The sequence below is a fragment of the Amblyomma mixtum genome, chromosome 3 (genome assembly GCF_055824585.1).
Source record: "Amblyomma mixtum isolate Tamu chromosome 3, ASM5582458v1, whole genome shotgun sequence".
NCBI lineage: Eukaryota > Metazoa > Arthropoda > Arachnida > Ixodida > Ixodidae > Amblyomma > Amblyomma mixtum.
Genome location: NC_143014.1, coordinates 23,134,916 through 23,146,971, shown reverse-complemented (window position 1 = coordinate 23,146,971; position 12,056 = coordinate 23,134,916). Strand labels below are relative to the sequence as shown.

At 45.9% G+C, this 12,056-nt stretch overlaps 1 protein-coding gene across 3 annotated transcripts in view; it reads left to right on the top strand.

Moving 5' to 3' along the window:
* The window catches only part of Vps8 (vacuolar protein sorting 8), a 128,054-nt gene that overhangs the window by 47,652 nt on the left and 68,346 nt on the right, over positions 1–12,056 (top strand). For all 3 annotated transcript variants that reach the window (XM_089578363.1, XM_089578362.1, XM_089578364.1), the window contains exon 17: positions 8,978–9,209. In XM_089578363.1, coding sequence (XP_089434489.1) covers positions 8,978–9,209 — 232 coding nt within the window. The remainder of the gene's footprint in view (positions 1–8,977; positions 9,210–12,056) is intronic.

Here is a 12,056-nt window from a genome sequence, read left to right as displayed (position 1 = left end):
GCTATGGCACTCCACCTCTTTCCTCCTAGAAGTAGCTGCCATGGTGGCTCAGTGGTATGATGTTCGGCCACTGACCCAAAAGGCATGCGTTCGATGCTGGCCTCAGCAGTCGCATTTCGATGGAGACGAAATGTTAGAGGCCCGTGTGCTGCGTGATATCAGTGAACGTTAAAGAATCCCAGGTGGTCAAAATTATCAGGTGTTCTCCGCTACAGCGTCCCTCAAATCCTGAGTCACTTTGGGACATTAAATTTCCCCATAAACCATAAACCAAACCTTCCTCCAGAAGTGCCGCCCACATATGTGATGCCTTGGCTTAGAGTAAACGCACCAAAGTACCATATAAACATGTGTAAGGGCCGCAGCCATGTATGGGCCGCACCCTGTTTTCCCCTAAGGAAATATTTAAAAAAAAAAAAAGATATCTGTGTAAGGGCTGCACCCAAACTTTCCATGACCCACACGGGGATAACCTTTGAAATGTGCCGTGGTCTTTGCGATCTACTCCGACTGCGAGCAACGGTGCGCCTGATCGTGGAGGCCATGCACGCGCACAGAAGCTTCCAGGTGCCGCCAACGGATGACACACGAGGCCGCAGCTAATCATCATCATCATCAACCATTTCTTTCGCCATGGGCTCTCATTATCCATATCGGTATCAGTGTCACCAGCTCTAGCTGGCAAAGCCATGGGCAGTAGCATTGTTAGCATTGTGGCAGCATTAGTTCACCGTAGTTGTGGCTTTCGCATGCTGCTGCCGAGCGTTGAGTTTTAGCACGATGGGCAAGCACCTTACACGGCTGTGAGTTAGCTCTCGAACACTGTGAGCGTGCAGCAGGCAGGAAATTCGGTGTTGCCGAGAAGTGTGTCCAACGATAGTGCAACCAAAAGGATGCATTAAGAAACACAAGCTGCAAAAAGCACGCTTTCCGAACAAGCTGTGCGAGTTTCCCGAACTGGAAGAAGAGCTGCTCTGTTATGTGATGGAAATGCGGAACAACGGCTTCGTGTTGACAGTGGACATGCTTCGCGGCTTCTTCTGGAATGAGCGTGCTTCAAAGCACAGCACTAGCTCGGAGTCGAAATACTCCACAAGTGATGATTGAACGTAAAATGTAAGCCGCTCATTCCCTGAATGATGTGTTTTTACTTTAAATTTTTTTTTTTCGCACATTGCATGTATGGGCCATACCCCGAAAATTGGCCCTCGAATCTGGAAAAAAAAAGTGCGACCCTTACACGCGCTATACGGTAATCATTGAGGGTTATCCAACTGCCACCGTCATTGAGGGTAAATCCAACTGCCATCTCATCTTTGTCATGATCATCCATCTCCAAACTACGAAACCCAATGCCTGCAACGAGCGTCTCTCGATGCCTTTTCTTTCGGCATGTCAATACAAATTGAAATGGAGAGTGCTGATGAAGCAAAGGTTGTGAGCCCGCTCAAGTCAGTGTCGCGCGTTCTGGAAGTGGCTGGCAAAGAAGTGGCCGTTCTCTGCAGAGTGGTAGGCGGCCGAGAGTCGACCGGGAGACGAGAGACAGTGAGCACGCGGGTGTGTGAGTCTTGCTCGCGTTGAGGCGATGGACCTCGCCTAGACGGAGCGTGTTGAGGCGATGGTCCCCGGCTGGACGGCGCTGGTCCCTGGCTGGACGGCGCTGGTTTGGGTGTCGGGTTGCACTTAAGGAAGTTATATAACCTTTTTGGTAGTGCCAGTTACACTTCGAGAAAAATGTTTGGCAAGACCCGTACGTTTTGTGCGTGTATCGGCATGCGCCTCTCACCATACTTAGACAGATGTCCCAAAATTGAAAAGTGGCACTGAGGACCGAATTACCAGATTTAGGCATTTATAAGTAACAAGTGGTTACATAAGTAGTATTTCCTAAAAAATGACAAAAAGGCAGGCAAGTGCAAAAATTCCCCGTTTAGGCATTTATAGGCATGTTTAGGCAAATGCCTAAAGTTCCGGGCCCTAGTCATTAGCAATATGGATAAGATAGTTAAAGTAGCCGAAGATTTCTGTATAAATCTGTACAGTAGCCAATGTAATCAAAACGTTAGTGAGAGAGACAGTAGCGCACAGCACTGGGACATGACGTCAGAAACGAAAGAGGAAGTAAAGAAAGCCTTAGGAGCAATGCAAAGGGGGAAAGCAGCTGGTGAGGATCAGGTAACAGCAGATCTCTTTAAGGATGGAGGAGAGATTGTGCTAGAAAAATTAGCCACCGTTTATATGCTATGCCTTATGACCTCGAGGGTACCAGAAGCTTGGAAGAACGCTAACATTTTCTTAATTCATGAGAAAGGAGACGTCAGTGACTTGAAAAATTACAGACCGGTAATTACAAGGTATTTACAAGGTACAGTCGAACTCCGCAATAACGAAACCGCCGGGGAAGGAAAACCTTTTCGTTGTCGTGAGAATTTCGCTGTCGCGAAAATGGACACATAAGCACACCCATTACCTTCCAGAACCAAAATTTAATGAAAAAAGTCGCTTATTTTGCTCTGCTTGACATTGCTGTGCAGGAGCTTGACGATTCTGGCTTCGCACCTTGATAAGCTATGCATAGCTTCGTCGTCGTCGTGGTCGCCGAGAAAAGTCCGGATAACATCGAAAGCATCAAGCACATCACGCGAGCTTACTTGCGTAACTTTCCTGCATCCAGGACGATGCTGCTTCAGCGTCGACGCGCGCACACTCCCCTGACAACACTTTGGCGACGATGCAGTGCTGCGCTTTAAATCGACTTAGCCATCCGGCGCTCGCCTTAAAGTTGTCCTGCCCCAGAATGCACGCGAAGTCAATCGCCTTTTGCTGCAGAAGGCTTCCAGACAAAGGCACCTTGTTCGCTCTCTTGTTCAGGAACCACTGAAATACGGCTTTGCCCACGTCTTCGTAGACCGGCGTTGCCAAAGTCTTGTTCAGAGCGCGCGCGCCGTTCTGGAGGGCCGCCATGATGCCATTCTTTGATTTCAGAATCGTAGAAAGTGAGCTGCACGGGATACTGAACTCCTCCGCAATGTCCGTCTTCTTTCTGCCTTTTTCAGCTTCGGCGATGATTGCAGCCTTTTCCTGCAGCGTCAAAAACTTGCGCTTCTTTACAGGAGGCAGCATATTTCCGACAGTCGAAAAACAACAAAAAACACTGTACACAAGCAAGTCGCGGGCGAATTCGGCTTGCACAAGGCGGACGGCGAGATCAGCGAGATAGCGTGGTCGGCGCACTAGAGAAAAGAAAAAAAAAGGGTTCCTTGCTCTTCCCCGGTTGGCCGGCGGTGTAGTCACTTGAAACATCACGTGCGTGCGTAGTCGCCAACAGACGGGCTAGCAAAAAGCCGCTTTCAGCGGGCAAAAGAAGAAATTGCTTTGCTATCATCATCATTACCAAACCAAACGAAAGTAAACAAAAATGGCTGCGCCGGTGCTTGTTGGCAGGTGAAATGAATGGGCCCGACTTGTCGGATGAGTGTGCTGCTGCAGTTTTGCCCATTCTATATTCCCGACTGGCTGATGTGCCGAAAAAATGTTGCAGATCACTACCTCAAACTTTCGTTAATGCGGGGCTGCTTTTCAAAAACCCTTCGCTGTTCAGAGGGGACAAATGCATTGAACCCTATGGGAGTTCGCTGGGGGCGCCAGAATTTTTCGTTGCCGCGAGAATTTCGTTCTTGAGGGCTTTCGTTATTGAGGGGTTCAACTGTAAACTCAAATAGAATCACGACATCCTTAGACTTCAATCAACCAAATGACCAGGCAGGCTTTGGTAAAGGATACTTGACAATAGACAATATTCACACTATCAGTGAGGTGTTAGAGAAATGCGCAGGATATAAACAACCTCTATATATAGCGTTCATTGATTACGAGAAAGCATTTGACTCAGTGGAAATATTAACAGTCATGCAGGCATAGCGGAATCGGGGTGTAGAGGAATCTTATGTGAAAATACCGGATGATATCTATAACGACGGCACAGTTACCATAGTCCTTCATAAAGGCAGCAATGAAATTTCAATAAGGAAGGGTGTCAGGCAGGGAGACATGATCTTGCCAATGCTGTTCACCGCCTGTTTACAGGAGGTGTTCTGGAGTCTGGATTGGGAACAGTTGGGGATAAAGGTTAATGGAGATGAAGTCCAGGGTTTGATGAAAACCCAGATGGTCTGGTCGGGTATGTTCATGGCGGAATCCTTCAAGTGCTGACCATTCGTTATAAAAATTACGTTTTGGCCCTACTACGGGGGCCTTGTTCAGCAGGTGAACAAGGCCCCCGTAGTAGGGCTTAAACGTCATTTTTATAACGAATGGTCAGCGCTTGAAGAATTTCCGCCGAGTTAATAGAGAATACCTAAGTAATTTGTGATTCGCTGATGACATTGTCTTGCTAAGTCATTCAGGAGATTAGCTGCAAAGCATGATCAGTGAGCTAGATGCACAGAGCACAACAGTAGGTCTTAAAGTTAGCATGCAGAAAACCAAAATAATATTAAACAGTCTCGCAAGGGAACAGCAGTTCACAGTTGGAAGTGAGGTGCTGGAAGTGGTAGGGGAACACGTCTACTTAGAGCATGTAGTGGCCACTAATCCAGATCATGAGAGGGAAATAGTTAGAATAATAAGAATGGGTGAAGCGCATATGGCATGTTCTTTCAGATCATGAATGGCAGTTTAGCAATATCGCTGAAGAGAAAAAGTATACAACAGCTGTATCTTACCAGTACTCAGGTATGGGGCAGAAACATTGAGGCTAACAAAGAGGGTTCAGCTTAAGTTAAGAACAACACAGCGAGCTATGGAAAGGAAAATGATAGGTGTAACGTTAAGAGATCGAAAGCGGGCGGAGTGGGTGAGGGAACAAACGCGGGTTAATGACATCCTAGTCGAAATCAAGAGGAAGAAGTGGGCTTGGGCAGGGCATGTAATGCGAAGGCAAGATAACCGCTGGTCCTTAAGGGTAACGGAGTGGATTCCAAGAGAAGGCAAACGTAGCAGGGGGCGGCAGAAAGTTAGGTGGATGGATGAGATGAAGAAGTTTGCGGGGATACGGTGGCTGCAGCTGTCGAAGGACAGTGTTAATTGGAGAGACATGGGAGAGGCCTTTGCCCTACAGTGGGCGTAGTCAGGCTGATGATGATGATGAACATGCAAAGTAATTCATTAATTGAAGTGACTGATTAATTAATTGTCTAATTAATCAATCATTTTGATGACTTCATTGAGTGTGATTTATTAATTAATCCATTAATTAACTGATTCGTCCATTTCATTGAATTACCAATTAGTTTTGAAGAAATAATTCATCCAATTAAATACTTTCTCCTTTAGTCATTTTGGTGACTGAATTACTAATTAATGCTAATTATATAATTATTTAATCAATTATTCTATTAATTACCCTTATAATGGATGACTGATAGTGCGGACACGCTCTGATTACACTTTATGCCGACAAGCTCTGATGACAGGTCCTGTACATGCCACTCGTGAGACAAGAAATGCTTTCGCATTAATACAACCATCCAGTCTAAAATAAGCAGTATGATGACACTCTGTTAAGTAATTATATCTTACAAATGCAGGTGTGATGCTTTCTCGATATATTAGGTTTTTTATTCGGTATTCCTTTAAACCAAGATCAGATGAGTCGCTTTTGCTCGAGTGATGACATTAAAAGCTTCTGACGAGGGGCATCATTTAAAAGTACGCCGAGTAAGCCTTGCAGCCACAATCTCAAGCGTAGTTTGCTGCAACAAGCAAACTCATTCCTTGAGGCTAGTTTTCATTGCCCTTGTCCTTTTCACGCTGTTGCCGAAGGATTGCTAAATGAAATAATGAATTGGCGCAAAAGTAGTTGTGTTTTCTGCTGTGAGCAAGTGGTCAAGTCTGTACAAAAATGTCAACGATGTGAAGCGAGTTGGTGAGCAGTGCTTAAGAAAGCACTGCCAACAGTTTGTGGCGTGTGTGCAGAACGTGGTGTACTTGACCTTGCCTAACCGAAAGAAGTCTTAATGAGTGACTAAGAGAGCATAGCTGTAATGCTATGAAGCTTATTTCGGGTCATGTAGTGATTCACTGTCAGGACCGCGGCTGTGTTCTGCGCTTTGAGTTTGCAGAAGTATTAAAGAGGCTTTGCAGTAAGGTAAACAGGGAGGTCAGAGAAATGCAAAAAATAAAAACTGAAGTACCAGGTGTGATTCTTCTCTCACAGAAAGAACTGCACTTTTAGGCGGCACTCTTATGCTGATAAAATCCTGCAACCTCAGTTACCGTTTCACTAAAAAGCTCATTAATTCAACCCCTGTTCATTCGAACTGCTGGCTTGGTCCTGGCCAGCGTCCATGTAAGTCTATGGCATCACATGCTCGCTAATTTGGACACTACATGTCTAGCACCAGTTAATTCAAACAGGCTCCCAAAGAGAGGCCACGTCTAAATATGACTAGTCCAGCAAGAGATAGTTGAAATAGCCCTACTCAGAACCTGATTTCCATGCTGCAGTCACTTGCGTACCTCTGGCGTGTGTGCAACAGCTGGTGTGATTTCAAACAGACAGCCCAGTCTCAAAGAACAGTCCGACTGCTCAGTTTTGGTTTTGTTTTACAGAGCTTCATGCCAGCCTGTGGCATTGGCGGCTCAACCAACCGGCATCAGCCGCCCAAATGAGGCCAGCTGTGTACCGTTTTGGACACTGGTTGACACATCGCTGGTGTTTTCTTCCCCCTTTCATTTTTCTCACCGCTTAACATTTCCCTCCCTTTCGTCCACGTGGTTCCGTCCTTCCAGTGCTCCAAAACTGCATGCTGTCACATGCCAGTCGTAATTTGTGCATTGAAGCGTTCTCATACATGACAGTGCCTCTTGAGATAGGGTGTGATGCGGTAGACATCATGTTGCACCGTGTTGCACCGCGAAGGGTGCCAGGGAGGCCCTTACAATTTTCAAGCAGTTCCGCTTCGACGCTCCTAACAAAATTCGAGGGACTCTTAAGCTCCGCTTTAAGGCCATGATGCGATGGCATTAGTGAGCCCCTTTAGCGGCCTGACGTCCTCTTTCTTTATCACTTCTCACATGGGCGCTGTTCTTTTCTTTCGCCATCGCATAATGCTTTATCACTCACTCGACCTCAGCACGCTTATTCCTAGTCTTCTGCTCGACATTCTTCGTAATCAAAGCGCTAAAATCTCTGGATAACTTATCCAGTGGCTCTACGAAGTGCACCCCTTAAGAGCCATCTCTTGGCGTTGCAGTGTACTCCGCCGCATTTGTATTTCTGGCGGCCGCCGCATGCTGGTGCCACATCAAGCAGCTTTCGGTTGCTCATAAGCACAGGTTTTGTTAATTGACAGTATTTATTGGTGATGTTAATTGGTACTCTTAATTAACTTGATGTTGTTGCCTGCTTTGTAGCTTACTCTGCAGTGCGAGGCACTCACGCTACACATCTTTTTTTGTGGCACTCAACCAAAGCTCCTCTGTCTTCAAGGGGTTGTGCACTAGTCTCACGACCCACAGGGCAGTGGTTTGAGTCCCAGCTCTTCTCAGTGTGATTGCTTTTTTTTTTTTAAGCATGAAATGCTTTTAGCTTCCGTTGTCAGCAGTGTGGTGACGTCACTCCGAGACTGACAGCCAACATCCGGGCACTGAATTCCACTCATCCGGGAGCTGAAACGAGAGCATCCGGGCACCATACGAGATTTAACGAGACTCTCTAAGAGAGAGGGCCGCTTAGAGCAAGAGGGGAGCTCCAGGGCGAGAAGGGCTTTGGGCGGAAAAACTGCTTCCGCGCCGTCCCCAACGATGGTGCCGCGGTCCCACACTCACGCATGTAAAAGACCGGCCGCTGGACCTTCAGCTCATGACGTTTCCCCCTTTGGGAGGCAGATGTATACACGCTCACGGAGTATTCGAACGCGCTGCCTATACATTCTTGTCAGGCCTGCGTCTCGTCGTGTCCACGTACGCTTCTGCATTGTCCTGCATTTCAATGCCGCCACCGTCACAGCTGCTTAAGCCGAGCAATGGAGCCTGACAGAAACCGGATACAGCTGACGAGGCAGGGCGGAAGAGATTCCCCAGACACTCACAGGAAACGATTGCGTCCACATGGACCAGTGCACAGTATGTGTGGTGTGGTGTGGTGTGTTGAACATTAGACCCATTTCAATATTTTGACTAGTACCATCTACAACCAATGTGTTATGCCCGTAAACATTTCATGCTTACTCTACTCTCGGTTACGGGAGAGGCAGAGATTTTTCCAGAGGCACTGCGTAATGGTGGTGGACTGAAGTCACAACCCTGTAAATGAATGAGGAATTTCTTTGTAATCAGGAATTTCTTTGTGGACCAATGAAGAATTTTGTTGTGTCCAAGAATTTCATTGTGAACCAGTGAGGAGTTTCGATGTGGCTGTGAATTTTGTTTTGACCCTGGGGTCTTCGCTGCATGTCCGCTGTAATTCTATCGCATTAGTGTGCACGCAATAAAGCACTGATGGGAACGTATAAGATAGTCATTGCCATGCTGTTCTCATCTCGGAAGCAAGCAACCATTGCCCATTCTTTCACTAAGTAAGTTTACCCTGATGCAATCAGTTCTTGAAAGTTGTTTCAGGGTCATTCGATAATTAGAACTTTTGGGTAATCTAAACTTTTCTTCCAGTCCCTCGAAGTTCGAATTAACAAACTTTTACTGGAGTTGTTTTTGATTAATTTTTTATAGTTTTGTTCTTACGATGACAACCTGTTAGCTCTGTACGCTCCAAAATGATGCATAGTTGTTTGTAGTGCCAGTGGTCCTGTCCTGCCTCTGTTCCTGCCTTTCAAGTATATATAACTCAAACATACAGTGTTCTGGTCTTTGGCTCACTGAATAGCTATGTGGTCCAGCTTGCTGGCATGAGATCTGCCACCACAGTTGTATATCTGTGTTAAATGCTCTCTCTGTTCCATGCACCTGGCGTCCGCAGGGAGCACTGCCCAGATCTGTTGGACAAAGTGTACGGACTGCTGTCATCAGATGTGGGGTTGAAGGCGTTGTTCTTGGAAAGCCTCCCTGTTCACGTGCTCGACGGGGAGCTGAGCAGTCTGAGTCCCGCCCTGGCTAAGGACCTGGTTGAGCACCTGGCCAGCACTGGCCAGATGGAGCTGCTGGAGCAGAGCCTTGTGCGCCTGGATGTCACTTGCCTTGACCTGCACCAGGCTAGTGTCCCTTGAGGCTGCAAAGCTAAGATGGAACTTGCCACAATTATGAGCCTTTTTCTGTTTTTGCTTTTCTTTCAGAAACATATTATATGATACTTCATAAACATAATGTTCTCTGGCCTGGGCTCTTTCTTAACCTTTCCTTGGTTTCTAGTGCCGCCACGGTGGCTCAGTGGTTATGGTGCTCGGCTGCTGACCTGAAAGACGCGGGTTCGATCTTGGCCACGGCGTTTGAATTTCTGTAGAGACGAAATTCTAGAGGCCCATATACTGTGCAATGTCAGTGCACATTAAAGAACCCCAGGTGGTCGATGCCCTTCACTACATTCCGGAGCCCTTCACTACATTGTCCCTCATAGCCTCAGTCGCTTTGGGACGCTAAACCCCAATAAACCTAAACCTAAACCTAAACCTTGGTTTCTTTTCTAAGAAATTGAAGTTAAGAATTGGAAATGCAAAGCACGTAGGTTCATGTACTCATTAGCTTTCGTAAAAGCATTTGACACCTTATATGAAATTTCCTTTTAAAAGTTTTTTTTCACTTTGTATAATAGAATTCACTCAAACTACGGTCTGCTAAACCAGCCATTGAGAGTCACTATTTCTGGCTTCTCTTCAAGCACAAAAGTTTGCAGTGCAAAGGTTTTTTGGTGCTTTTTATTTCAGGTATTCTCATTTTATTATGCTGATTACCTCCTCTCATGCCTGTCCCTGTATACTGAATGTCTGATACAGTTGTGATACTGTATTTTGTACCCTCTTATCTGAATAACCTACCTGTAACTCTTAAGACCTTTTGAACATAACTGTGTTATGCGAGAACTGTAGTAGATAATCAACCCAGCCAGGATTAAATTCATGGTTTTTAGTTTTAACCTGTGCCGTGCTCATAGGTATCCTGATTAATATCAGTTTGAATCTTATAACTCAGACTGATCATTGCTCTTCTTTAGGTGTTAAGCTTGACAGTCGTATGCAATTTGATTTGCATGTACTGTGTTCATCATTACAGCAGAGTCCTGTTAGGACAAACTTGGTTAAATTGAATTCTTGGGTAAGGCAACAATGCGAAAGCTTTTGGTTGGCTTTCCTAAGACTGACTGTAAAAGAAAAAAAAATTCACCGACGATTTCGGTACTCCCTAATTTGAAATTTGAGTGCAGCTCTCTAGGTGCTTTATTTTTAAATCAGTGCCATCTATTATATAAAGAGCAAAAGTGTAAAGGTGCAATAGCAGCACAACAGATGGTGCTACTATGTCTCGGTTGGCAACTGTGGAGCTCATGCCGAGTGCTGCTGCCAACTTCAATTCCGCTTTCCTCCTCATGCTTCCACTGTACCCTCCTCCTCTTCTTTCTCATGCTCCCTTTGTTGTTGCTGTCTTTCCTTCTCCGCTGCGCTCTACGTTCGCTCCCTTTTTGTCTTTTTTTGGCCCAGTTACGCTGAGACCGAGGCATGCTACTCAATGAGGAATGGGCGCCTAAGAACGGCGATCTAAAAAGAAGCCACTTAAAATGAATCGCTTCGTATGTTCTTTAGTTAAGGTAAACTTTTGCAATGACCGCGAACCGTGGTTACTTGGTCAGCAGTACTGGCAAAAAAGTAATAAAAGCTTCCAGGGAAGATGCAGGGTAGCTTTCTTATGGAGGGGGTCTTTCTTGCGTGTGCATGGTAGGCAGGGCACCGTCATGCAGAAATCTGACAAGTGTGCCGCATGTGTGTGACGTGGGGCGCGTTGACCCTGGCAGACGAAAATGCACATAGGTGCAGTATGCGCCTGCCTGTTGACTCTAGGCTTAAGCTGTTTTCCACCTGACACAGTATCGCAACACGAATTCAGATGCCTGACATTCAGCACTGCATGTGCGTCACCTGTTGGGGTAGGCACAGAAAGACGCTTGGTGCCACAGCTCATGGAGCAGTGTGAGGGGCAGAAAGAATAATACCGCAATAGTAAACTCGGATGTAGTAAAGTGAAACTGCGGTCCCATTTCGCCTCCCATAGACGATTGTACATTCCTTTGTTTTTTGCTTACAGTAGAGATTTAAAACAAAAAAACGGCTTTTGTAAAGAGCGTCTGTCCGTGGCGACCTATCTCCCGCGAAGTGATAACGCTGCACGTGCGAGGCCGGCATTCGGAGGCAAATGCATACCAAAAACGATAAAACGGTGCTCTTTGAGATAGCTTCACCATCAAGCTTTTAAGCTGATAGGAGAAGCCAACTTCTTGAGAGTCCTTGTGGCACGCATGGAAAAAAAAAAAAAGTAAACCTAGCTATGAACGCAGAAAGAAGTAGTTGCGGGGGTAACAGGAAAGACAATGAAGAGTAGCGAAGGGAAGAAAAGGTCAACATTCGCAGCGCGAAGGACGCTGTGGCGGCACTGCATGAGCGGCACCACTGCGCCTCGACTGTATTGTGCGTTTAACTGTTGCCTGTTAAACGATGCTGAGGCTACGGAAAATGATGCCGTGTTCACGCAAAACTTTGGTTTTCACATGAAATCGAACGCGTTATATTTTCATTGTATTTGTGCAAATGTGGTACTCCTTCAAGACGTAAACAAAATTGAAAACGTGATAAGATGAAATGTGATAACTGAAAATGATTATAACATAAAGGGACAATAATAGCAGGATGGAAGTTATGTGAGCATTTCTTTTATAAGCCAACACTGTGTTAGGCAAGTAGGCAATTAATTACCAGAAAGCATCCTCAGCGCTATGCCATCGCCAACGACTGATATAGTAAAGATTTTTGCTGGTCCGAGTCACTTTACTATAGTGGGGTTCTACTGTAATAAAAACAAAAAAGTCTCTTAATTTCAGAGCCTGTACTGCACCT